The sequence below is a fragment of the Aspergillus costaricaensis genome (genome assembly GCF_003184835.1).
Source record: "Aspergillus costaricaensis CBS 115574 unplaced genomic scaffold BO79scaffold_28, whole genome shotgun sequence".
In the NCBI taxonomy this organism is placed as follows: Eukaryota; Fungi; Ascomycota; class Eurotiomycetes; order Eurotiales; family Aspergillaceae; genus Aspergillus; species Aspergillus costaricensis.
The window spans coordinates 281,042-306,978 of NW_020291828.1; the positions used below are offsets into that span (position 1 = coordinate 281,042).

A 25,937-nucleotide genomic window follows, 5' to 3' on the forward strand; every position below is an offset into this window, starting at 1 on the left:
TGTGGTTTTGGTTGATCATCTCCGCCGCCTCCTTCTCGCTTTCCTTTCCCTCCCGCAAGCTACTTACTACCTCACCATCCCGAAGGTACTACTACCACCCCGTGGCTTTTCGCCTCGGAAATGCCTAACTAGCCTTCTTCCGACTTTCTTGATGTGTATGTGATTTCAGGAACCATGAGCGGGAGAATCCTCTCCCATCGTCTTGTTCCGCTATTGCGGACCGGTCTTCTGGCCCGCCATGTTCATAATGCTGCCGCCAGGACCGGCGGTCTTCTTCGCTCCGATGGCAGCGCCGCTCTACGTGGCCGGGCCTGGCCGGTAGGTGCGAATGCGATTCACAATAATGTGCCTGCTGTGCGGGCAATCTCCTTTCACCGGATACTCCCTAAGCTCGCTATCAAGCTGGTACGGCTGCCGGCTATGCTTGGGGGTGCTACGGTAGCGGGGCTAGCTTATTTCCAGTACCAAGCTACACGTACGTGCTCGATTCTCTGTCTGTCTTTTCTAATAGATGATTAATGAATATGTGCGTCGTTTAGAGGCAGGAAATTATGCTATCGATTTGTTCAAACGTGCGGGGGAAACAGCGGGAGATGCAGCTTCGAGCTTGTTCACGGAGATTCAGGGCATTGCCGAACAGACACAACGCGGATGGCAAAGAACGACTGATGCCGTGGAACTTCCGGAATGGTTGCAGAGTATCATAAGTCCGAACGAAGAACCTCAGTCCGATAATGGTGGCCCTGGAGGAAAACGCCCGAAGGAGAGTCGTCTCGGTGCGGCGGCGGCTGGCGCTACTACTGCCGGAGCTTTCGGTTACGATGAGTCTAATGAGGAGGACACTCGGTCGGAAAGAAAGATTGCGGAGGATGACCAGATGATGCTTCTTACACGGAAGATGATCGAGATCAGGAACATCCTGCAGACCGTCGGCCAGTCGAATACCCTGACACTCCCGTCAATCGTGGTTATCGGGTCTCAGTCTTCTGGCAAGAGCTCGGTTCTCGAGGCTATTGTTGGACATGAGTTCCTTCCGAAAGGCACCAACATGGTCACCCGGCGGCCGATCGAGCTGACCCTGGTCAACACACCGAATGCGCAGGCTGAATATGGAGAGTTTCCGGCTCTTGGGTTAGGGAAGATCACCGACTTTTCTCAGATTCAGCGGACTTTGACGGATTTGAACTTGGCCGTTCCGGAGAGGGACTGTGTTTCCGATGACCCTATTCAGCTCTCTATTTACTCTCCTCACGTCCCTGACCTCTCTCTCATCGACCTTCCGGGCTACATCCAAGTTGCTGGACATGATCAACCCCCTGAGTTGAAACAGAAAATCTCCGACCTCTGCGACAAGTACATCCAAGCACCGAATGTTATTCTCGCCATTTCCGCGGCCGATGTCGATTTGGCCAACTCGACTGCTCTTAGAGCCAGCCGCAGGGTAGATCCCAGAGGTGAGAGAACCATCGGTGTTATAACGAAGATGGACCTTGTTGATCCCGAACGCGGCTACAACGTTCTTTCCGACAAGAAGTACCCTCTCCGCCTGGGCTACGTTGGTGTCGTTAGCCGGATTCCTCAAACTACAGCACTTTTCTCCAGAGGCAGCGGAAATATCACCGGAGCTATCATGAAGAATGAACACGCCTATTTCTCTGCTCACCCGTCGGAGTTTGGTTCACAATCGGACGTTTCTGTCGGTGTTTCGACTTTGCGCACAAAGCTCATGCATGTTCTCGAGCAGACGATGGCATCAAGCCTAGCGGGTACTAGGGATGCAATCAGTCAGGAGCTTGAGGAGGCAACCTATGAGTTCAAGGTTCAATACAACGATCGTCCTCTGAGTGCAGAGTCTTATCTGGCGGAGAGCTTGGATAGCTTCAAGCACTCGTTCAAGGCGTTTGCTGAAAGCTTCGGCCGCCCTCAGGTCCGCGAAATGCTCAAGAACGAGCTTGATCAGCGGGTAATGGACATTCTGGCACAAAGGTATTGGAACAAGCCGATAGACGATCTGTCTGCTCCGCTACCAGAACTGGATCCGCTCAGTGACCTTGCCAAAGCTGATCCGGAGTCACTGTACTGGCACCGCAAGCTCGATGCTTCGACATCTTCCCTGACAAAGTTGGGAATCGGTCGACTTGCCACCACAGTGGTTGCCAACGCGATCCAAACTCATGTCGATCGCTTGATCGCCAACTCTACCTTTGCCACGCATCCGTACGCTCAGAAGCAGATCGTCGATGCGTGCAATAGTATCTTGAACGATCGATTCTTCAGCACTAGCGATCAAGTTGAAAACTGCATCAAGCCTTTCAAGTTTGAGATTGAAGTCGAGGACCCGGAATGGGCCAAGGGAAGGGAAAATGTCAGCAAAGTCCTCAAGGAGGAACTCAGAGCGTGCGAGACAGCCTTCAAGCGCCTTGAAGACTCCATCGGACGGCGCAAACTCAAGGACGTCATGTCCTTCGTCGACAAGGTGCGAAAGGGCGAGGTCTTCCTGGAAGGAGACGGCGCCGGCGGTGCTGGTGGATTCAGCTCCGCCTTGTTGGCCCGAGGTATGTCGATCTTATCCTATATGTCAATCAGGTATCACATCTAACAAGACACAGGCCGTGAGAGCGTTTTCCTCCGTGACCGAGCTGACCTTATCAAAATGCGGCTCCTCGCCGTTCGCTCCAAGCAATGTTCCTCCAAGAAGAACAAATACTACTGCCCGGAGGTCTTCCTCGACGTTGTCGCCGACAAGCTCACCTCCACTGCCGTCCTCTTCCTCAACGTTGAACTCCTCTCCGAATTCTACTACAACTTCCCCCGCGAGCTCGACATGCGTCTAGGCCGTCACCTCTCCGACGCCGAAGTCGAGCGATTCGCCCGCGAAGACCCACGCATCCGGAACCACTTAGACGTCATCAGAAAGAAGGAACTTCTTGAATTAGCCCTCCAGAAGATCGAAAGCATCCGTCAACTCGACGGACGCGAAAGAAAGAACAGGAACTCAGATCGCCCTGTAGGTAACCGGGAACAGAGGAATCGTGGCTGGAACCTGTTCTAAAGGGAAAAAATAACCAATCATTCAACAATCTACTTATCGACCTAGCGGCCTACCTATTAATCGATTAGACTTTCTCTTCCTTTTCTGTTGTCTACCCACCTCCCATATTGTGTCTTCTGAAAGCTCGGCGATATCTCTCGGCTCTGCTTTATATTTATACCTCTTGACATGTTATATCACACAGCAAGCGTATACATTATATTCTCTCACACTCACTGACACATTCTGTCTCCCCTTCACCTGTATGTCATACATAACAGAACAATTCCTTGTTCATATTTGAGTATTCCTGTGATAGGATAGCAAGCAAAGGGTAGGATAGGCGTTAGCACGATGTTCTCTCTAATCATAAGGACATTCGTTATCCATCCTGAATTTCCTGATGAATCTAACTAACTACTGCTAGCTGCTAGCCACTTCGATTCTGACAGTTGACTCTGACAGTTAGACAGTCGGAGTAACTTAATGCGCCTATGTAAGAAGGGCGGCCTAACAGATATCTTAAACGACTTATCACGCACCAGTACAACAATATTTAGATAGTAATGGGAGGGGCAGAGAATGACTTTATACAGCATGATACAGATAAGGCATTCATTATTTTTGACCAGTAACCCGCCAAAGAGCATACAAATACAAATACAAATATCAATACCAATACAGGACAGGATAGTAGAGTATACAACCAACCAAACCGAGCAACCCCATTATCGGAATGAAATCGAAAAAAAAAAATATATAAGAGAGAATAAAAGAACCAAGTTATTAGAGGATGAATAAGACTCAGAACAGGAAAAGTTAAGAAGAAAAAAAAAATGTATTGAGAAAAACAAATGAAACGAAACAGCACAAAGAAAAGAATTATGGCCAATTCTAGCATGTCTAAACAGTAACCCGAACCCGGTCTATCTATTTCGTACAGGGGAAAAGAAACAAAAGACGAATGGAATGATGACCAAGTCGAAGTGATCTATGTGCGCTTTTATATGGAGTCACCCATTATGGACGCTGCAATAGATCACAGCAGAGCTTCTTGGTGTAGTGTGTGCTCTCTTGATCGTCATTAATATGCTCCTGCGGAGCAAAGTGTGACAGACAATGGGGGGGGGAAAGGTTCCCATTTAGGTCAAGGAAGAGGATGGTCATTGGAGTGGCGTCAAGGAAGGGGGGTGGAGATAAGAATGATGAGAAAGAGATGGAATTCAATAATAAAAGAGGGGTTATCGCTTCGAAATCATGGACGTAGCATGTCTGCTGATGGTGATACAGAGTTTCCAAAGGTTTTAATGAAGGATTTACTCCCGAGAGACGTCGCGGCCAAACAGCTTGGCCTTGATCCAGTCGACGGCGACCAGGACACGGTTGCGAGCTGTGAAGATTGTCAGTTAGAACCACATAATTGCACATAAAGTTGAATAAAGGTTACTTACTGCTGAAGCACATGCTCAGGTAAGCACTGCGCCAGAAGAGGTAGGTCATGGTACCACCACTGGCGATGTTGCCGCTCAGCCAGCTGATGTCCGCAACAGCGCGCTCCTTTCCGATGTAAGCCATGCTACCCTGGTGAGAGTACTGGAAGGGACCAATCTGCTTGGTTCTCCGCAGCTGCTTCTGGCGTTCGCGGATCGCGTCAAAGACCTGGTCACGCTCCTCACCCTTAGCCTGGGCCTGAGCATCAGACAGCTGCTTCAGCTCCTGCTCGATAGCCTCGGTCTTGGCCATGGTGTTGAAGAGACGGGCAAGGAAAGCACCCTCCTGACTGGCAACCTGGGCGGTAGGGGCGTAGTTGGTGATAGCACAGTCACCAACAGCCCAGACGTTCTCAGCGCCGTTCACGACGAGGTACTCGTTCACAGCAAGACCACGACGCGAGTCCTTCTGGGCAGGGAGCTGGTTCATCAGATCGCGGACAACGGGGCGAACAGCGTTACCGGTAGCCCAAACCAGCAGACCGTAGGGAATACGCTCGATGGACTTGGATCCATCAGGGTTGGTGACCATAGCCTCGATGTACTTGTCGGTGACGTTCTTGACCATAGTCTTAGCGCGGATAGAGATCTTCTCCTCCTTGAAGGTCGATTCGGTGTAGTCGATAAGCTGCTTGGAGAACATGGGAAGGACGTTGGGGAGAGCTTCAACGAGGGTAACCTTGAAGTTCTCCTGGATTTCAGGAACCCACTTCTTCAAGTCATCCTCGAAGAAGTCCTGCAGCTCACCGGCGAACTCGACACCAGTCGGGCCACCACCAACCACAACCATGTGGAGAAGACGCTTGACTTCGTCTTCAGTCTGGTCCTTGAACATAGCAGTCTCAATGCAGTCCATGATGCGCTTGCGGATCTTCTGGGCATCGTCGACCTCCTTCAGGAAGCAGGAGTTCTCGCGGACACCGGGGATACCTAGTTATCGTTAGAGTGCGATCCGTGGCGGGCGTGAGCGATGAATTACATACCGAAGGTTGCGTTTTCAGCACCGACACCAACGACGAGCATGTCGAAGGGCACCTCGGTGTGGGAGATGTCTCCCTTGATCTCAGAGTCATCGCTGATGTACACGACACGCTTCTCGTAATCGATCTTGGTGGCTTCGGCTTCGTAGAAGTTCACGTGGGCGGTCTTCTGACGGAGGATGTTACGGATCGGCTCCATGATGGAGCGGTGCTCAATCAGACCAGTCGTGCAGGAGGGAAGGAGAGGAGTGAAAAGGAAGTAGTTGCGGGGAGAGATGACGACAACATTGTAGTTCTCAGTGTCGAGCTTCTTCAGTAGGGAAACAGTACCCCATCCGGTACCTGATTAGGGAATGACTCGTAAGTTGCTGTTCGGCCGCGATCGTGTCACGATAAGCGACACAGGGTGCAAGAAACCTACCCAGGATTACAAGGGTCTTCTTCGTCGGGTCAGGCTTAATCTGCTCGGCGGGATGGCGCAATTCATAGACACTGTAAGCCAGAGCACCGGCCGCACCGATAGTGGAGAGCCAGGTCAAACGCCAGGTCCAGCGCAAGAACCTGAAGCGCTTCTTGGGCTTGGGGGTCGGGGCAGCGGGCGCAGCATCGGCGTAGGAGCGACGAGCAGAGCGCTGGAATTGCTGCTGTCTCAAGGGACGTGCGGAACGAAGGATCTGGGGTCGCGTCGAGAGCGACCTGCGCGACAGCGACGACAACTGCATAGCGGCGGAGGGAGAGGCCATCTTGGAGCGGATCGCCAGCGTACTTCCAACCATTGTCGGGCGGTAGTCGCACCTGAGCCAAAAGGCGAAGGGTTAGGGGGGAGGAGGGGAGAGTGGAGAGTGGGTTGGGAAAGAGAAGAGTAAGAGGAAAAGAAGTGATTCAGAGAAATTGAACACCCAAGTATGGATAAAGGGTTCGCCCACTGGAAAAATCACCGGCGTTAAGCAAAGCACAGGAAAAAATGACTGTGTCAATTAGCTGTTTTGGGCGAATCGGTGTGCTCTGGCTGGGGATCGTAGGGCGGCTAATTTTCTCCTTCTGGCACCAGACGCGACTGGCTCGACCGTAAGCCAAGTGGGTGCTCGGTCAGCCGGGTTCCAGTGGAAAGCAAGAAAAAACCTAGTTCAAAGAATTTTTCATTCCTGCTTGGGTATAGAGACTATTTTGCCATTTATTTCACATGTGGCGGGTTGGAGATGAGGAAAAAAAAAAAATTGGAGAGAGGAGGAATAATAGTTGCGTGAGGGGAAAAGATTACTTAGTGGGGAGAAATTAGGCGTGAGGGGAAAACGCACTTCCCTTCCTGAGGCATAATCATTCTTGAGGCTTTTATTCTAAACATTTACCCTAAGCAGCTGCTAATGTCTAGACATCACTCATCGATTATGAATGACGATTGTATACTGGAGTTAAAAATGTTTCCGTCATTGTCTCTCTGCTCGGGATTAGATGGATCACTCCTTCTTCCCGATGGAATGATAGGCAAGATGGAATATTGAATGATCCACTGATTTATTCCCTAACTATTCTCTGTCTATCCCGTATAATTATTTATTCTCCTGCAGCTCTTCCATGCATTCCCGCCCGCTCTTTCCTGATTCTGTCGCCCATCGTGCTTTCCTTTTTCGGTCTGGACCACTGTCGCGCTGACTCATCCGCCACCCGTCTAGCTGGAACACACGGTCCTTCCCGAGATCCTCCCCGGCTTCTCCCGCATCTAGAACGACTAGAGAATCCCCAGTGTCGTTTGACATCCACTTCTGTCACTCCACCACTGGCCTCTAAGCTCCAAACCAAAAGAACGAGGAGAATCCGGGGATTCTGATGCTCCACTTTTCCTCAATCGCCCGTTTCCCTCCATTCGAATCGATTCCCAAGTCCGTTAATTCCCGTGGTTGCGGTCGATCATACACGCCTGGGCTGATTGTGGTGCTGCTAAGATGCTATCAGGCCAGATTGCTATGGCCTCGTTGTGCTGTTTTTGACCCACATACCCACAAGAGCGGTTGCCTCGATTAAGTCGATTCTCATTGCCGGCATTTGCAATCGCCTGCCCTCCTAAGCCAATGCTGCCCATCTTTCCAACTCTGCGTGCAATATCGAATGTCGCGGCTTCTATCCCGTATGCTCCCATCGGCCGCTTGCACGATATTCGAACCGACCAATAAGGACTTATGTGGGGTTCCTGGAATCCGCGTTGGACTCAGGCCCAGCTAGCAGGAAACATGTGGTGCCCACACGCGTCAAGAGGGTTCGCCTATAGAAAGATAAACACCTCGATCATAAGGGAGACGGACCGTCATGTTTTCTGAAAGCTTCCCCTACAATACAGATTACCCCAATGCTTGTTGGCCGGAGACACTCGCTCATGAGATGCTCCCATTTGAACCACAGGCTGCTGCTCGATTTGCGGTTAAAAACTGGCCCAGTCTCAAGCTAACAGTTTGGTAAACAGATAAAGTATTCCCGTTCAGTAAGGGACACACCAATGGAAGAAGCGGCCAGTCCCTTGGCGATCTTCGAAGTAACGACTACCTCAATGCAATGTAACACCAACGATCGTCCAGTGGCGACGACTCTTACGGTCCTGGTTTGCATACAAAGAACGCATAAACAAGGCACGGTATTGTATGGTTATGCACAAACGAATCCAAGGCGAATGGTCATCGCACACAACATATACCGGGCATACTATCGCTCAAAAATGCTCTGGTGTGCTTGATGTTCGGCACTCCATACCGCAACTCCGAGCATGTAGTACAATTGTCTCACGTACAACATATCTGACTTGTCAGTCGGCGATCCAACTAGGAGCATCTGCAGTTGTATTTGTACAACCACAAGCCACCTCGGCGGTTATTGGGTACCCATCTTTAGGTCTTGTCCGGACACAATGCCGAACCCTATCCCTGCTGTTTGTCCGATTCCAGTGGCTTATATGCATATGTTGGTAGGTCATAGAGGGGAGTTGATGTGAGAGGTTGTATAATGCAAGGAGCAAGCATGTAGCGCTATGCAGACTGTATAATTGCGTATATGGTTCGACTTTCGTGGAAATTTTGGTCCGGTCTAGTACCTTCCAGCAGCAACTAACCTGCATACCAGTCATAATAGTGACCTGTATAGTCGTTACTCACATTATATTGCAGAGGTATATGTGGAACGCATATATAGAAATCTCCTTGAATCCTGTGATGCACTGAGTGACCAACAGCAACCCTTCCATACCATGATACGCCGTTATTGAGAATCACTTCGTTCTGATGGCCCATTGTCTAGCTCAATAGCGACTAGGTTTGTTCTCACTACTTTATATATAGTAAAATACAAGAGAATTACTTCCATGATCATCTTCTTTACAGTCCTTTATATATTGATGGACTTCGTTTAAGATAGTTAATAAGAAGAGAGATAGAAGTTGTCGATGTATTACTGTAATAGATATGAATATGTTAACGCGATTCTACCTAGTACCATTTCAGGTTCTCAAGGTATCAATCAATTTCTCTGAGCACGCTACATCGAATAAGACCTCCGTCTCTTTCTTATCTGAGGCTTTGAGGCTTCTATCCTCCACCATGGAGTTTGTAATATATATGTTAAGCTACCTTCGCCATCATGGCTAAGCAATTGCCTCTTTATATAATCAGACAGCAAGAGAAACTAAAATGTAGCTTCTTCGAGGTAGGCATCTAGCATCTCCAGTTGACTTCATTCATACTTATCAGGGACTACTGGAATATATAGTTATATATATTGGACGCGGCATTGAAGAAGACACGGCCTCACTACGAAGGCGAAGTTACGCTGTGTACTCTACTATCATATACATATATATATATATATATATATTCTTCTACGTAACAATAACCACCATACCAGCCGCCGAAGATTGACCAACTTACCTTTCGACACAGATAACGTGTATATTATGTTTACATACGTTGATTTGCTAGGACAGGATACCACCCTGATGAAGTCTCACGGTTTGAATAAAAGGTTATAGAAACTTGGATAGTGCATGAATATATTGTAGCAGTTGGGCTCGGTGTATCAGAGCTTCAAGCATGATGGTTGATTATATGAATAGTTATGAATATTGTACTACTTTCTCATAATATGTAGTACTATCAAGGTAGTATTTATTTATATATAGTGATATCATGATGCTAGTATATATAGCACTACTATTTCTTTTGATACTTATCATAGGAGAGTAGTAGCTAATTTGGATTGAATAGGACTGTTTTTTCTCTAAGGTACCCCGGTGCTCTTGTATCATATAAGATTAGGATTTTCACTGAGTCCTGGAAACTGGTGATAGCACTAGTAACTTATTGAAGTGCCGATGATCCTGTTAGCCTGGTAATCGGCGAGGGACAGGTTTACAAGTGGACTCTTTGCTGTGACGATAGTATATATATAAGCACTGAAGTCATATCAACCTAGTAAGTACATAGACTATGACCGTTATATAGTACTTGTAAATAACTATCTACTACTCGTGTACAGGAGCACAATGGATACCATTTATGAAATATCGGCCCACTAGTACATCAGTTTGATTAGATCTGAGTAGTATAGATAGACACATCAGTGATTCACTTGTAAATGGTAGCTGAGACTAAATACTCTCAAGTGCTACTAGTAGTTATCATTCCGCTGCTGTTGCAATGTGATGCTATTAGATGAATATATAAAGTGGAGGATACACACTTGTATAACAAATAGAATATACACTAGTAACTAACTCGCAGCATACTAATTCCGACCTTCACCAAATATTCCTTCCCCTATAGCAAATTAGACCAAAACGGACTATACAATTTCATGTCCGCGGTGTTCGCAGCAAGCATACCACAAGCAGTCATGACCTTAGAGCTGCCCAACCCAGCCCAGCTCAGCACAAGCCAAGTAAGCTACGCATCAACCACCAATAACACAGACTGTCATGATAAAAGTAAATCCAGCAGTATTGATATGATAAGAAAACAAGTTTATAAGTAGACACCTACTTACTGCCTATCCATCCATTCACTACATGGTATGTTGCAGCCAATTACCAGATGCAAATCATCATCATCCATCGACAACGAACAAAGAACAAAACAGAACATATGCCTTACGAAAGCCAGTCAAAGCTACGTACTTACTTACTCTACTAGCTTAGCTTACCTAGCCAGCCAGCTAGCTAGCTACCTGGCATCCATACATAGCCTTTACTTAGTATACAGTATTACCGGCTGACACTGCCATCGAATCATATCCATCAATTAATAGTTATATGTAACTCAGGCATCACCGCTCAACCCATTCCAATATCATCAAATGAGAATGAGCAGTAGGCAATGAGAATAAAGAAGTAATCATGATCGATAATGCCGCCCCGTCTAAGGTGGAATTAATGAAGGGTTGGACATACATTATCCGTAACTACTCAAGACAGACATCAACATACCCACCCACAAGGAGAAGTGAGGTAATGAGTAAGCACATGTATGTTACTCTTATCATGGGTGCAGTGGTCTACTGTTGGTCTGCGAGGCTGTCAGGCAGCTGTTTCTTTCTCTTCAGGTTGCTTGTTTGCTTTTTCTGCTTTCTGATGCTTCCCTATCACGAGGTACTCACCTCTCGAAGTGGCTCTTAGCTGAGAAAGTTCATGTACCTATGTACATATGTTAGTATGGAAATGCTGCCGTGTTGAACTTGGCTAAGACTAAGAGGGCCGTGAGATCTCACGGACCTGCGGAGTAAATATATGCAAACCTAAACGTGAGTGAGTGAGTGAGTGTGTATAGTCCAGACTTCCAAGGTTTAGTGTAAATTAACACCCATCGATATCATTATTGAGACCAAGTCAGCCGAGGAACAAGTCAACTAACTATCTGCCCTGCCCTGTCCTACAAGCTTGAACTAACTAACTAACTAGGTCGACAGATAATAATACATACGAAGGAGCAAAGCAAAGGAAGTAAACAATACGCATAGTAATCCGAGCACATGGTCTAGAATCGAACAAGCGTGGAAAGAAAGAGACCAAGGCACTGACTGGTAAGCGTTCAACAGCCAGCGTGTCCAGGACTAACTACTTTTTGACTCCAAGCCAGCAAGCAGCCAGCTGATAGTCAACCACCGGCTGAGTCCAATTCATCTGAGCAGGAATGGGAAAAAGGTGCCCACCACAGACGCGGTCAGCATCTCAGAAAGCGACGACGATCGCAGCATCTAATGCACCAGCGAAAGGTGTGATCAATTTAGGTCATTTACTTGATGGATGGTGGTTGGTAACTAATTAATTAATGTTTTCCTGATGATAAACGTTCGCATGGGGGTCATGGATGGATGCGATGGGTATTTCCGGGTTGGGTTAAGAACACACCCCTTCCTCGAGTATGTAGAGCAGCCGCAGCAGTCGCGGTGGTATTGACATCGACATCGAGTGGGTAGAGGAGGGGAGGAGGGAGGGGGAGGGAAGAATCCAGATCATACTGAGACCGGTATATAGTCCTTCTCTTAGTGGGCAGGGGTGAGAGATCGGAATACGTACTACCTATCCTGTTCCATGAACCAGGGGCAAGAGATTTTGGTACTTTTACTACGCTACCAACGGGGTTGGTGAAAAGTTGTCGGTGGCTCGGTGTCCCTCCCGGCTTGTTTTCTTCTTCTTGCGTGGAGCGGAGACTGCTGCCACGGAGAGTAAAAAAGGTGGATGATTTCGCAGCAATAACTCTACCTGGATAGAAGTAACGAAGGACGGATGTTGGTGAACGGTATGCCGTGCTAGGGATGTGTGGTTCCAGGGTGGATGAAGGTCTGATGGTGAGACGAGTTTCGTAAGGGAGGACTGACTCCAACAGAAGAGATCGATACATCATTTCCTTAATTTTTGGAGATGTTCGTTCAGCTGGCGTAGTGTAAGTTGGGGGGAAAGAAGGGTGTGTGTGTGTGTGTGTGTGTGTGTGTGTGTGTGTGTGTGTGTCTCCATGGAGGGTTTCTCAGGTGGTACTGTAGCATACGGTATAGATACTCCTCCCAAGGCAAGGCCGTAAAGTAAAACCCGACAGAAACGAGGCTTGCCACTTGAAGTAGCACGTTTATTGGTGAACAAAATTCTACGACCTCGATTTAGTCCGGCGGGGAAGGTTTCAGGCCGTACATACGTAGTCCCCAACTTCCGATACTTCCCCATAATGGTATCCGTTCCAGACAATCTTCAGCGAAGCATAGGAGCGAGGCAAGAGTGCGAACAAAACCCGAATGAGGAACCTTGACGGGGCGATGAACCCTAGCTGAGTTCAGGCTCCAGTGGCTACGACGGATGCATCTGGTGCACATGCCGCCAAAGCCTCCGTAAATAATGTTGACTTCGTGATCGTGATGGATCTCAAAAAAAGACGGCCTCCACCGCGAGAGGCAAACGGTGATATCAAGTTCTGCTGAGCTAGCCATCTGTCGAATGGTCATCGCTGAGCTTATTGCTAATCATCAACTACGGTCGCGTAGCGGCAAGTCAACCAGCAGACGATAAGCCGCGTGCTTCCTGAGCAGCCTCGGCTTGACCAATCCAGTATGCCGCCTCCCTGATCTTCCAGGAGCTCTACTTGGTAGTATGCTCATCATCATCGTCACCTTCATCACGATTACGAAATCCGGGATTCTGAAGGAATAAGGGTGGTTTTGCAGGCGGCTTGTAAATCAGACCACCGGATGAGTTCCCCTGGTTCCTTGAAAGTTGCAATCTACGAAGTAGTCTATGCCTCGCATCGAAAGTCAGACTGACGATGGCGGCATTCGAACCTTCATGTTGACTTTGGGCCGTGGTCGATGGTGGCTCAACATGAGCAAGGATTGTTGGTCTCGTCTCATACTGAACCGGAGCAACCGCTGCCTGTCCAACGGCGCCTTCAAGGGAGAACGAAGGGATATCGAGTCTCGACTACGACGAGGTCCTTGGTTTTGAAGAGCACGTAGCAGTCATGCCTGTCGGTCGCCAGCAGTAAGCTTGCACACATGCCTGGCTTAGATGAAAGCTTAAGCTGCAGTATCAGCTCGCACGGTGGTTGCGATGTATCATGCTTATCCTCCCCATGAGGAGTTGTTTGTTTACCCTCCACAATGTTAGCTGTTTAGAAAGTATCGAGCCGCAAGGATGAGTAGATGCAAGGAGCCTGGAAGGGCAGCAAGGTGGGAAGGGACGGGCCCGAAAAATGCTCATCTTCAGCATCGAGCAAATCTCCGAATTATGGACTTGTCCTTGCGTACGTCCTTTTATCCTGACACAGTCCGGTGATGCGATCACTCGTGGACACATTGAAGGTGCAAGGTGATGAAAACTGGGGATGGGAATGACAACCCACGGGCTAGAGCGGCACCATCCAGGCAACTTGCGTGATAAGAAAATCTCCGAGGAGTTTCGTTATCCGACCAGTCCACCTAGTGATAGGCCAGGCCGGTTCATGCAATATACTAGGTCGATTCGAGTCATGAAGGAAGACTGGATTAGTCCCGACCACAGTCGCGGCATAGTTAGTTATCTAACCATCCTTATTAATGAGGGCGAGATGCTGGGTAATCCGGATGTTTCCTGCAATCAATTTGCAAGTCGGGGCCGCGCGGTACAAGGACGAGTAACCATTAGTATTACTGTCGACCCCATTAATAATGTTCGACAGTGTCGATCTGTTTCTTTCGTAGGCATCCTAGTACTATCTTTCGACTTTTCCGACAACACACCGCGAGATGCTAACCAAGGCCCATCTCGCCCAATGATTGTGTGGCAGAGGAGGGGATCCCGGAAAGTTAAGAGAACCCCCCCCCATACACAACGAAGACTCACCACCGGTGGGTTAATGAGGATCACGAACAATAAACCTCGGATGAACAGGGTAAATGTGCATCGGATGCATTTTTGCTGGTGTTGTACTAGGCTGCACTCTGTGTAATTTAAGTATGACCACTTGGAGCCGTCATCATCCTCGTCATTGATGACCAGATACCTTCTCGATCAGGAAGGCCGATGGGTTTCCAAGGCGGTTCAGGATCGAAGGAATTTGGTTGCGGCCTCTGCACGAATGAACGTGCATAGTCTGTCGGGAAACGGAACCACCGTCCAGGGTACCACAGGAATGACCAGAATAGTTCAAGAGGGAGAGAGAGAGAGAGAGAGAGAGAGGGGAGAAAAAAAAAAAAAAAGGAGGATTACTTCAATCATCATATTGAATAATGATAATGTGATTAATAGGGATGATCTAGATCAGCGGAAGTGGTGGAAGCGGTTAGTTCCACATTCGAACTGGATGATGCTGAGACACCCTGGTTAGGTAGTGACAAAGTCACATCGTCTAGAGCGCCGGGTAAAAGTTGTAAGTACTTGCTGGCAACAGGCGACCAGGAAGGTTCCTTGGCACTTAGTGAATACCAGCAGCAGTAGCTGCTTCTGCTGCTTTAGTGCTGTTCGGATTGCAGAAGCGACATCCGTAGCAACTAGTTAGTTATCTACTCTGGTGTTGTGATGATTAATTCTGGCGGTGACCATCTCGATTTCTCTACCGCAACCGGACATTGGATGTACACTCGAATATAGCAAGGTAGTAGTAGTATGAGTGGGTGGACATGTGCCATGGCAAGTGAGCCTTTATTCGTTGGCTCATCATCAAGGCACTTTGACTTGCGACTATACGATGCGTTATGGCTAATACGTAGCACTAATGACCATAGGCCTGAGAGCTTCCTTTTTTTCATTTTCTGCGCTCTTCTCGCGTCTCAAGGACCACCATGGAGGAGTCGGCAGATGACAGCACCTGTGAAAGTGGATATCATTGGTCCAGATATCTGGTTGAGATGAATGTTCGGCCTAATGACAAGATTAGTTGCAAGAAGGGGCAGAAGATCCATTGAACCCAAAATGGCCAGTCAGGGAGATGAATTTGTTCGAGGTAAGATTCGACAGGCGCCAAGGCAAAGAAAATCAGCAGGAAAAAAGAACATAACGAAAAAGTAAAATAATAAAGGAAAAATAAATATGAATGTAAAAGAATTAGTGTTCCGAAAAGGAAAAAAGCTTAAGCTGGTGGTGGTCGGTGTCTGGAGTGTTGTTCGGAAGACTCAACGACTTCCTAACTCTGGCATATTACTGTTTGGCTTACGAAGGGACTATATTTGAGCAGCAGCTCCATAGTCATCGACTATTTCCGAGCAATGACCAAGAAGTTCAGTGGATACTGTGAATACTGAACACGGTAGTCTGGAAGTCCAAGTCCACCAGTTTACCCGAGTTATGTCAGATCCTCCAAGAGCAGCGTATAACTAACTATGGGGCTTCATTATTGAAGGCTGGAGACTTTTCTTTTACCCAGTATGGCATCACTCTCAAGTTTCGATCGCCGCGTCAACTACCCCCGTTTGTTCGTTTAGCACAATTAGTTGCCTGTGCCCGTCGCTGCGCCCGAGTGCTCGGGTGACAAAACGACCCAAGGATTCCCACCAGCCCCAGTTTTCGCATCTGGATTCTGGATGCCGGATGGACCTTGAAGGTTTGAGACTGAAAAAGCGAAGGGGGCCGGAGTCATCTTCATTAGTGAGTAGTAAGTTAAGGTCGGGGTTGGTGGACTAATCGAGTATGGGATGGAGAGAGAGAGGAGAGACAGTCAGTATCTACGTACAAAAGTAGTCTAGTTACTCTTTTTTTTTTTGCACTGATCAAATCCAAGTGGAGCGTGCGTGCCACTTATTTCCCAGCTCAGAAATAGCCACAACCAATTCCAACACCGTCATCCAGCCCATCATCACCTTTTCTGCCGGAAGTTCTGGAACACCAAAAACCCACTCTGTTTATTTGTTACACCGTATCGCGCTTGAGTCGTGATGACCCAGAAAGCCAGGCTGCAAAAATAAAGGAACACAGACCAAGAGCATGTACACTCGGGCGCTCTGATTCGATGGTTCACCCATCTTTCCCCCCCCCCCCTTCTTCCCCCCCATCTCAAATGAATAACCCGCGATTATCCAGACTTCTAACTAGTGGCTGTGATACCAATTGGAATGCAGAGCGGCATACTTTCATATGCAAGTGCAGAGAGGCGTCCATGCATTTGTTGAGGTTTCCTATGGAGCTATCACTACCTACGGTGCTTTCTTAAGGCGACGCGGACTTGACCGACTATTTTCGGAAAAGAAGGTTGAAGAAGGAACCTAGAAAACCCACCCCGAAAAGGCAGGAAAAGTGCAAGAAGCGCCAAAGGGAAAAGATCAGGGGTTCTACACAATATGCTACTACTAAAGTGACTACTTACTATTTGGGATTATTCCGATTCTCCATACGAAACCCAAACAGCACCCTATTGTAGATACCACTCCACATACACCGCGACCAGACGTTATCAGTCTTTCACTTTTTCATTAACGGCATTGAGTGGCGTGCAGTTTCCAGTTGCTTTTTCCCTTTCTTTCCAAATCTTCGCCAATTTCCACCTACGTTGGTTTGAGTCGTCATCAAGATTCCATCCAACCTATGGAGCATCATCTGATTCCGCCCGCAAATTCATCTGCGGTCGATCCCCAGTTGGCATTGTCGTGGTGGTTTTAGAGATGATGGTGAAATGATGTGACTGGGGACAACTAACCGCTCTGCTTGCAGGTATCAATGGGAAATACGAATCAACCAAACTATTCATCAGCTCCCGATCGGTAGCAGATGGAGCGCTGTCAAAAGACTCGCTCATCATTATATTATTGAAGTATGGAACGCAGTCGATATGATTCGGTAAAATTATAGCGACAAGTATGGACGAGCTCCGCAACAATGCCAATCAATCCATAATCCCAGGCGGATTTCGCCCGACGAAGCACTATCATTGCCCGGGCCTTTTGAGCATATTGTGGTGCCAAACATTAATTACGCACGAATCCTTCCTTTGCAAGGCATATATCAAGCCCATCTGCAGGGTACCTATGGATAGTAACCGATGGCCACCGTATTGTCAAGTAAGTCTGGTACACAGTAGTACTCTGGGACTGATGATCAGATCAAAGTCCGTCCAAGACACCACCATAGTGTTTCTCCAATCCTAGACAGGGATTCACGTCCCATTAATTCCAACAAAAAGGAAATGCGCCTGTTGCCATTTCCCTTTTTTGTCACCTTTCCTGGGATGAGATTGTCATACAACTCGGGACACGTTCGGTTCTTTTCCCTCTGAATCTCGGCGGATGGAGATTGGAGAGGTCTGGTTTCTGCTCGTTTCCTTTCCAGTCCCAGTCTTTCCAAGGGGCGGCGGGGGTTGATCATTAGCCGCACTTGGATGACCGAGCGAATGAGAGAGGCCTTTGGAGCCTGCTGGACTGGATGCGCATCCCCATCAATCAACTCAGTTGATCTGCTCCTGTGGCCTTGCACTCTCTCAACGCCATGCTTGAACTATCAGATTTGGATTTGGATTACTCTTCCCCCCTCCCCTGAACTTTAGTAGTACGTGCATAGGGTGTGTGGATATGGAGAAAGGGTAAAAGAAAAGAAAAAAAGGACACTACTACGGCAGTCTAGGGACAGGGAGGGAAGTCCTCCGACGGTGCAGCACCTGCTAAGGAACTAACTAGAGTCACTTACTTCACACAGGGAGAGGAAACGATCGTTACGCTAGCGACAAACGATATGGATGGTCATTCCCCAACCTGTTCGGGTTCGAGGTAAAGAATAGGAAAGCCTCCGTGATTTGACTCTTTGATAATCGTCGCGCACAAGGCTACTAGCTAGCTAAAGTTCGAGGGCCATCGGTCGACAATCAGACCCCGAAGTCAGCTCGCCGCCCCGAACGCAGAAACGAGACGCGTCCGGAAGTGGCCCAAGATGAGACACAGATTAATACTCAGCCGCCAACTATTACTGATCATCGGGCGGTACGAGGTATATGAAATCATAATCAATGTCAATAATACTACTAATTATACTCGAAGCGCGTGCCGGGCAGGAATGATTCGAAGCAATGGCGCGTTTTCGCGACCCATGGCCAGCCAACAAGTCGGACGAAGGAAGAGAGCGCTCTTGTCCTGGTCGCCACTAGTAGTTCCATAATCACCCCATGATGGTCCCAACCATAATACAGCACTTCTCCAATGTCGGACTCCATCCTGTCTTCTCGCCCCGACCATCCCACTCTGGTCTCTGCATACTTCGTACCATTTGCGGAACATAATATTGATTGACGCAACTTGCAAGAATAATACACTAAAGAGTGTGATCGGAAGTGCGACCGGCCGGTGTTACAAGGGACTTTTCTCCTTTTCATTCTTCCCCTTGTTTGCATCGAGCCACGGTATGGCAAGTCTTCATCAGTGAATAATAGTAAGTAGTAGTTTGGCACTACTCGGCAGTGGTAGTGTATTTTTTTTATTACTTCATTTTGCTCTCCTGGCCTGGAGACCACCAAAGGAGGGACTTTAGCGTCCTTCACCAATGCTAGGGGACCCTGGAGTGGTAAGATGGATGGTGTGAATGTTGTCTTGGATCAAGCGGCGCACCCCCCTCCATTGTTAGTTTCAGGACTACTGCCGCGGATATCTGCGCAAATGTGGGTGATATCAAACCATGGATGATAGGGTTCCTCCTTTCGGCAAAAGTCAATGACAATAATAAAGGACGTACACGAGCAGCTGACAGGATGTACAGAAAAGAAAAGAAAGCCAAATCAACAGCCGCCTGCGCCTGCATGGGTCCTTGGCCAAATGGGTGGGTTCTCCTTTTTTTTTTTTTTTTACACTTTTGTATTTTGGTTATATTTAAGTTTATTTTATTTTTTGGCCTGCCGGGAATGACCAGCAAGCGGCGCCCTATCATCTCGAAACCGAGTCATCGCAGTGGCTGCAAACCGGTGGCGGAAACAACGAATGGGCCAGATCGGATTTCATTGCTGGAGACTAAGTTACTACGGTAAAAGGGAGTACTTTTCTGGGCTCGTAGAAGGACACAGAAACGGTGCGCCCAATTTCATGGTTCGGTCCATACACGGAACATTACGGCCGGGCGGAGTATGACGGCAGAGAAGGGGGTTAGAGGAACCTGGAAAAGGCGCAGGCGAGAGTTGGTGGTGCCCTCTCGCGGATTGGACGGGTGGTGTCTGCATGTGGATATTTACTACAACCTTCTGGTAAAAGTGGTCATGACTCTCACTAGAATACTACCACCACCACTACGACGACGGACTACTCACCTCATCCATCGCCCGAGGGGCGGTGGATAGGGTATGGTATGTTACTATGTGGCACTGTCCGCAGCAAGTGAGTCGCAGGAGACTTCGGGTTGGCCCCGCGGTCATCCACCATTACCTATTCATTATTCCATTACAACTATCGCATATGCCCGCTAGTACTAACTGGAAGGATCTTTGGGAAAAGAGAACAGGCCTGGCAGTCAACAAGTCAAGTCACAAGGGGGGCGCGTCGTCTTGCTTCTGGTGGTGCCGAGCCCAACTTAGTGGTACCTAGCGAGTGGCTCCCTTCTCAGTCTCAGCTGCCCTCCCGGCTCTCTGCCTAAGGTACGGGGGTAGTGTGTGGGTGGGTGGCTTCTTGAGCACCTTGTTCTCCAGTTCTCCAGGCTCAAACCATTCAGAGTGGAAAAGGCTCAGGTCCACAGCGATTGGCTGTGTGTTTACAGATCGATGGAGCCCGGCCATTTGCTTCTCCTCCGATGATTGGTCTCTCAGTTCATTACGCCTCTCTGGATCGTTGTGTGCAGCTTATCCATCCAATTCTCGTACTCACACATGCCTTACATGCCTACATGATGGATACGCAACATCTTGCCTTGGCCCCCTCATTACACAGCGAGTGGATAAACGGCCAGACTAACATATCGTCCTATGCTAAAGTTTTCCCAAAATTGTCCAAAATGGACCGGGTAGTTAGTGGTGATGATGGGCGTGTGTGATGCGTGTGTGTGTGTGTGTGCTCTCGACGGAGAAACACTATATCGGTAATACCGATACGTCGGAGCAACTCTTACCTGTCTGGGTCGGAGGGGTTAATCCACTTCGAGTTTAGTTGCAACCAGACTGCCCAACCACTCAGTCTGTTCTCATACCTCCCAATCTATTCGGACCCGTTCCATACTTGACACGGGCGAGGTAAGTAAAGTGAGTGAGTGAGTGAGACTGGTGCGAGTGTTGTTTTGTAAGGAAGTACGTACTACGTACGTCTGGCACATAACTTACTTCATTTTGCCCATGACAACCCGAGCCACCCACAGCTGAACCCGGTACCAGACTTCCTTTGCAGAGTAACTATCCTTGCCATCACTACCTCACTAGGTAAGCACCGCCTTGCCGGCAACTGAACGTTTGACTTTTTCTGCGTTTTGCCTGGCGCCTTACTAAGTAAGTGACTGACCACCTCGCGGATGCTCCAGTCTCCGATCTAAGCAAGCCTCGCCTTAGTGACCACCAACCTCCAGTACCAACCACGGACTAACTAGAACTGTTTTAGCCACCGTGACCCTCTTACGGCTGCCGTACGCAGCGATCCATAATTCCATGCTCCCCGCCTGCCCTCTCTCCTCTTTGCTCTGCCCTCCCCTCCCTTCTCCTGCCTGTCCCCAGCTCAAGTTGCTGCGCACTTTAATGAGGTGAAGGGGCCACGCTAACGCTTTTCGGGAAGGATGCCGTATGAATTGTTTGATTATTACGCAGCAACCAGAAGGCAGTGTTCGATTCCGTACCGAAAGTTTTCATTCCTTTGCCTTCCGCCTGGTTGAACTAGAACTGGCGATCAACCACATTCAGAGTGCACAAACCTCCCTTCGTCCACTCTCTCTCCCGTGCCTCCCGGGGGCTGCTGAGCAATGCCCACCCCTTCTCCCTTGGTGTAAGATATCTTTACCCTTTTCCGTTTCCTAATTCTTCCTTCCTATTTCATTTCATCATCATCTTCATCATTATTTATTTTTTTTCTTCGGGGGTGGGTATCTTGTTTTGTGTTTGGTTTATTTGATGTTCCATGAGATAATACATTTTCACTTCTGCCTATTTATTTATTTTATTTCTTTTACGGTCGGTGCTTTTTGCTATAGTAATAGTAGTAGTTGTAAGGACCTCTTGTGGCTTTCAGGATGATTACTGCATCTTGATCCGTTTTAGTTAGAATAGAAAGACCAACTGCAACGGGAGACGCATAAGTAAACACTAAGTATGCTCAGGTGTGAGTAGCTAATCAGGGTGAGGAAAGTGGAAATAAAAAGCAAAAATAGGAAAAGGAAAAAAAAAAAAAAAAAAAGAAAATAAACCAAAAGCAAGACCAATCTGGGCGGCACACCACGACGGTTGCAATGCGACGCTAAACCCGACTTATTATTGGATCTGATATGGGTCTTACGGAGTTAGCAGGCACGTATTATTCCAAGACCGCGCGAGGTGCTGTCCGAATTTCCACCCCTCTTCCTTTTTGCTCCCCCCTCTCTTAGTACTCTCTCTAGTACTCTCCCAAAGGCGAAAAAAAAAAGCCCCCCCTCTCTCCCTCCCTGGACCAGTAAAATGACCTATAGACACTAGAACCTAACGCTGGATCTGGACTAGGGCTGCTGACCTTGTTACCCTTCCACTACTCCGTAGCATGCATCCACTTTGTTCCCCCCCCCCCCGTGGCTCTGACATCAACCGGTATTTCATTCTCTTCAAGACAAAGCAGAGACAATCAAACCCGGGCAGCCAAACCGGAACCGACCCAAACGAGGCCAGAAAGGAGGATCAACCCTCTGGACCTGCGTCCGGGTCAAACTCTGTCTATCCTGTATGGGCACAGCACTTTCTCCGGACGAGAACTAGCCTACCCTGGCTCCTCTAGCGGAGTTGCTCTGAAGATGATTAGCCATTTGCTGGATGGAGGATGATGTCTTGACTTCATCCTTCATTATTAGTACCTTTCTTTTACTTTTTTATTTTATTTTATTTTTTTATTAATTTCCTGATTTTTATTTTTATTTTCATTATTCGGCCTTATTCAATTGATTCCGTCTCCTCTATGGCCTCTCTATCCATCCAAGGCCTTTTTTATTTATTTCATTTCCATCTTCAATTTCTTTTCTTTTTTGATTTCCTTTTTGGTTCTAAATTAACTCTCTTGACTTTCCTTTATGATCGTCTCAATTGCCCTTTGAATTACCTGAGATATAATACCTTTTTATAACTGGTTGTACTTGCAACCTAAGTTATTGCAATCTATACCCAGAACCTCATCATCCATTCTTCTGTCACTACTACCTACTTTCTATAACTACTACGACCCTTCCTACACTTCGTTGACTTTTAATATACTTACTATGTGATAATCCTTTTTTATCCTATTTTCTTGGTCCCTGCTTCCATTATTCCCACCCCCTTAGGTGCCTTCATTCCATCTGGGAAAGCAGCATTCACCGGATCCGCTGCTGTTGCTATCCTACCAACTCCTCCCCCGCAGCCAGGCTGATATTCCCTTGGAACCCCAATTCTTTTGTCGGCGATTTCCTCGTTTGACCTCGTGTGTGTTGCTTCCATCGTCTCGACTTGTCGCAACAAACCGCCGCATACCACGCCCGAAATTTGAAGATCTGGGAAGTTCCCGGTGTTTAATAACACCCGACTCAAGAATAACACCAACTTGGTTAAGAGCTAGTCCAATGCGAGCTCTCTGACAAGGGTGTTACCTTTACATCTCCATCCTCGATCCAACTGCTTCAATCCTGACGCCATCCTTAAATACCACCCATATGTCTCTCCCGATCCTCTCAACGAAGCCGTATCTCCCCGCCCTCCACCCGATCACTCCTACTATAGCTCCTTCCTCGCGGACTGAAGGCTCGCTCAGCGCAAGGAAACGACCTCTTGAGGCTATTTCAGAAGTTCCCGATTATACCTGGACTGCTCCCTTCAGGGACGGTCTACCTACCCCTCCGAACGACATGAATAGCGTCACCGCTTGCAGCGCTCTGCCGGCGTCTTCCTATGGCGGCAAGCTTGATGGATATCAGCTTCCACCCTATTCCAAGGTGTCTGATTATACGCGCATGTCCTCCGATGTATCGAACGGGGCGGTCTCTTCGTCCCAGCCGAAATACCAAGCGCCGGTCAAGGATACCATGACCTCCGAACGAGAGTCTCAGAAGAAAACCAGCTCCAATGGTGTTGCGTCGTATCTCCAGATTCCTTCGTCTATCAGCAATAGCAAAGGCAGCCTGGCTGAATTTGCAGCACAGGTAAGCTGGGTTCTTCTATCCATCTTGGATCTAAGATGCTGACTGGGCAGTAGATGACGTGCCTTTTCTGGTTCGAAAGTACCGCGAAACTGAAGGCCGTGGAGGACCGCCTCAGCCCGACCACATCGCTTGCACCAGAAGCAGTTCCCGCTGTTGCGTTCCAAAAGTGGGTGACAAACATCTTGTCAACTACGCAGGTCAGCCAGAATGTCATCTTATTGGCACTGCTCTTCGTCTACCGGTTGAAGAAGTTCAACCCGGGTGTGCGGGGAAAGAAAGGCAGTGAGTATCGGCTGATGACCATTGCCCTCATGCTGGGCAACAAATGTATGTCACTCCCTCGTGAAATGGTTATGGACAGAACTGACAGAGTCTAGTCCTCGACGATAACACATACACCAACAAGACATGGGCAGAGGTCTCCGGGATCACAGTCCAAGAAATCCACATCATGGAGGTGGAGTTCCTCAGCAACATTCGCTATAACCTGTTCGTGTCCAAAGAGGAATGGAATGAGTGGCACGTCAAACTCGGGCTTTTCACGGACTACTTCAACAAGGCACCTCGAGCCTCCGAAAAGAACGAGAAACACCCTACTCCGCCAGTTCTCAATGTGTCTCCCACTTTGGGGCCGTCTCCTCGGGCACAGTTGCCGTCACCTTCGACAAAGTTGCCATCGCCTCCCGCATCCGATCCTCTCCGTTCGCAGCCCTGGGCTATTCCCATGAATGCCGTGCCATACACTGGCGCACCTCAGCTCCCGAGCGACTTGCCACCGGCCACCAGCTCTCGGAAGCGGTCCCGTGAGGAGCCACTGGAGGAGCCACCAGCGAAGAGAACAGCCATGCCAAACAACATGCTCACCTCAATGCCGTCACTTCCCCCATCATCAGCTCTCACAAGCATCCCGGCCTTGCCTCCGGTTATGGCTTCCTCCGGTGTTCCCCCTCACCTTCCGGCTATGTCCGAACCGGTCTCGCGACTCCCCCGTCCGAACTTCCCATCTCACAGCCTTCCCCCTACCATGCCGGCGTTGTCTCAACTTAACCCCTCCGGTCGAGTCATGCCCCCGGTCTACAACCCTTCTGCGAACTGGGTTCCGCAGATGCCACCTGTGACGTCGGTTCCTACTACTGCCGTTGGACCTGTAGCCAACGGAATGTACAACACATCCATCTCACTGCCCGACCCCAGCAGACACCACAACAGCCCGTTTGCAATGACATCGGGCACAATCTCGCCCGCAGTTTCTGCATACTCCGTTCACACTCCTCAAAACCACCTTTCTCCTACCTTCTTCCTGGCAAACCGAAACTCGCCTTACCGACCGGTTCGCAGTGTCAATACGTTGTTGATCCCACCTCCGTCGACGTCTATGCAGCAGCAGCGCATCCCGTTTGAGCACATGCACTACCAGCCGCTTGGCAAGTCTGAGCGGAAGACGGGCTTGCTGCCATATTCGCACCCTGAGGCTTGGCCGCATGGACACTTCCCGCAACCGATCTTCCACACCACCCCAAACTATTAGATGACTTGCCATTATCGAAAGACACTTTTTACGACTAGATTTTACGACGATTTACGAGAAGAAGCTTGCATTCTTTTCTCTCCTTTGCTTGTCTCGCACACTTGTCGTTCATGTTTGCCCCCTTGTGTATACTGTACAAAACTTTCTTCACTCTGTGTTATGACCTAGCATTATGACGGCGTTTGCATTTATAGATGGCCTTTGTACTGGGAAGGATATGTTTGCATACTTGGCCATGGGAGGGATTCTGATTGATTTATCGAAGCATGGGTATGGCGTGGTATCTGTACGTTAACACTGACGTCTACTTGCATTGCATTACAGATCGATCGCAGATCGATCTAGCGGGCTAAGCCTGCTCAATATATTCAATATATAAAACTTACACAACACATACCTTTGCTCAGTAGTAGACATCTAGTAGATTGTTGATTTTAAAGGTGACTTCTTGCTTTCACCGCTTCCAGGTAATAAATTCTTACGGACAAATCGAGCGGTGAGATGTACTCGACAGATCTTAAGTTAAATAACCAAAGAAATACTAACCATCAGTCTCCAAACCAGACATATCTCCATAAACCACACATACACAGAAGAACCCTACACCAGAAGTCACTCACTTATTACATCTCATTTTCCCCTACAAACAAAACAATACCTACCGTAATACCCGTTGCGTACTATACTG

At 48.3% G+C, this 25,937-nt stretch overlaps 8 protein-coding genes across 8 annotated transcripts; 4 read left to right on the forward strand and 4 right to left on the reverse strand.

Moving 5' to 3' along the window:
- The first annotated feature begins 68 nt into the window (after positions 1-68).
- Positions 69-3,259, forward strand: BO79DRAFT_178428 (dynamin-related GTPase MGM1). Its single transcript, XM_025679983.1, has 3 exons — positions 69-475; positions 540-2,555; positions 2,610-3,259. The coding sequence occupies exons 1-3, from the start codon at positions 175-177 to the stop codon at positions 3,050-3,052; spliced, it is 2,760 nt and encodes a 919-aa protein (XP_025536830.1). The 5' UTR covers positions 69-174; the 3' UTR covers positions 3,053-3,259.
- Positions 3,260-4,139: 880 nt separating this feature from the next.
- BO79DRAFT_40303 (alternative NADH-dehydrogenase) lies at positions 4,140-6,355 on the reverse strand. Its single transcript, XM_025689197.1, has 4 exons — positions 5,923-6,355; positions 5,505-5,843; positions 4,483-5,451; positions 4,140-4,421 (listed from the first exon to the last, which is right to left on the reverse strand). The coding sequence occupies exons 1-4, from the start codon at positions 6,275-6,277 to the stop codon at positions 4,348-4,350; spliced, it is 1,737 nt and encodes a 578-aa protein (XP_025536831.1). The 5' UTR covers positions 6,278-6,355; the 3' UTR covers positions 4,140-4,347.
- Positions 6,356-7,124: 769 nt separating this feature from the next.
- BO79DRAFT_239553 (uncharacterized protein) lies at positions 7,125-8,481 on the forward strand (the record flags this gene model as incomplete). The annotated part of the gene is made up of 4 exons (XM_025684926.1): positions 7,125-7,626; positions 7,674-7,755; positions 8,072-8,433; positions 8,466-8,481. Exons 1-4 carry the CDS (start codon positions 7,571-7,573, stop codon positions 8,479-8,481), a joined length of 516 nt encoding a protein of 171 aa, XP_025536832.1. The 5' UTR covers positions 7,125-7,570.
- Positions 8,482-11,496: 3,015 nt separating this feature from the next.
- BO79DRAFT_40322 (uncharacterized protein) lies at positions 11,497-12,428 on the reverse strand. The gene has a single exon (XM_025689198.1). The coding sequence runs from the start codon at positions 12,377-12,379 to the stop codon at positions 11,837-11,839; it is 543 nt and encodes a 180-aa protein (XP_025536833.1). The 5' UTR covers positions 12,380-12,428; the 3' UTR covers positions 11,497-11,836.
- Positions 12,429-12,437: 9 nt separating this feature from the next.
- BO79DRAFT_271775 (uncharacterized protein) lies at positions 12,438-13,243 on the reverse strand. The gene is made up of 3 exons (XM_025687376.1): positions 13,028-13,243; positions 12,665-12,953; positions 12,438-12,576 (listed from the first exon to the last, which is right to left on the reverse strand). The coding sequence occupies exons 2-3, from the start codon at positions 12,951-12,953 to the stop codon at positions 12,500-12,502; spliced, it is 366 nt and encodes a 121-aa protein (XP_025536834.1). The 5' UTR covers positions 13,028-13,243; the 3' UTR covers positions 12,438-12,499.
- A 4,910-nt stretch (positions 13,244-18,153) lies between these two features.
- On the forward strand, positions 18,154-20,424 carry BO79DRAFT_231036 (uncharacterized protein; the record flags this gene model as incomplete). The annotated part of the gene is made up of 10 exons (XM_025684131.1): positions 18,154-18,188; positions 18,320-18,405; position 18,879; positions 19,012-19,231; positions 19,318-19,369; positions 19,440-19,526; positions 19,567-19,611; positions 19,653-19,730; positions 20,084-20,224; positions 20,399-20,424. The coding sequence occupies 10 exons, from the start codon at positions 18,154-18,156 to the stop codon at positions 20,422-20,424; spliced, it is 771 nt and encodes a 256-aa protein (XP_025536835.1).
- BO79DRAFT_239554 (uncharacterized protein) lies at positions 20,421-22,398 on the reverse strand (the record flags this gene model as incomplete). The annotated part of the gene is made up of 5 exons (XM_025684927.1): positions 20,421-20,577; positions 20,708-20,742; positions 20,941-21,077; positions 22,188-22,248; positions 22,318-22,398. The coding sequence occupies 5 exons, from the start codon at positions 22,396-22,398 to the stop codon at positions 20,496-20,498; spliced, it is 396 nt and encodes a 131-aa protein (XP_025536836.1). The 3' UTR covers positions 20,421-20,495.
- Positions 22,399-23,235: 837 nt separating this feature from the next.
- BO79DRAFT_154578 (putative mucin) lies at positions 23,236-25,249 on the forward strand (the record flags this gene model as incomplete). Its single annotated transcript, XM_025678754.1, has 3 exons — positions 23,236-23,721; positions 23,775-24,048; positions 24,099-25,249. 3 exons carry the CDS (start codon positions 23,236-23,238, stop codon positions 25,247-25,249), a joined length of 1,911 nt encoding a protein of 636 aa, XP_025536837.1.
- Positions 25,250-25,937: the final 688 nt, after the last annotated feature.

Excerpts from the sequence above, each read along its gene's own strand:
- BO79DRAFT_178428 (XM_025679983.1), top strand. The coding sequence starts at position 175 with ATGAGCGGGAGAATCCTCTCCCATCGTCTTGTTCCGCTATTGCGGACC. Across the intron at positions 476-539 it reads TTTCCAGTACCAAGCTACAC|AGGCAGGAAATTATGCTATC; the intron begins GTACGTGCTCGA and ends TGCGTCGTTTAG. Across the intron at positions 2,556-2,609 it reads CTCCGCCTTGTTGGCCCGAG|GCCGTGAGAGCGTTTTCCTC; the intron begins GTATGTCGATCT and ends AACAAGACACAG.
- BO79DRAFT_40303 (XM_025689197.1), bottom strand. The coding sequence starts at position 6,277 with ATGGTTGGAAGTACGCTGGCGATCCGCTCCAAGATGGCCTCTCCCTCC. Across the intron at positions 5,844-5,922 it reads GAAGACCCTTGTAATCCTGG|GTACCGGATGGGGTACTGTT; the intron begins GTAGGTTTCTTG and ends TTCCCTAATCAG. Across the intron at positions 5,452-5,504 it reads TGCTGAAAACGCAACCTTCG|GTATCCCCGGTGTCCGCGAG; the intron begins GTATGTAATTCA and ends AACGATAACTAG.
- BO79DRAFT_40322 (XM_025689198.1), bottom strand. The coding sequence starts at position 12,379 with ATGATGTATCGATCTCTTCTGTTGGAGTCAGTCCTCCCTTACGAAACT.
- BO79DRAFT_271775 (XM_025687376.1), bottom strand. The coding sequence starts at position 12,953 with ATGGCTAGCTCAGCAGAACTTGATATCACCGTTTGCCTCTCGCGGTGG. Across the intron at positions 12,577-12,664 it reads TATCGGAAGTTGGGGACTAC|CCTCGTTTCTGTCGGGTTTT; the intron begins GTATGTACGGCC and ends TCAAGTGGCAAG.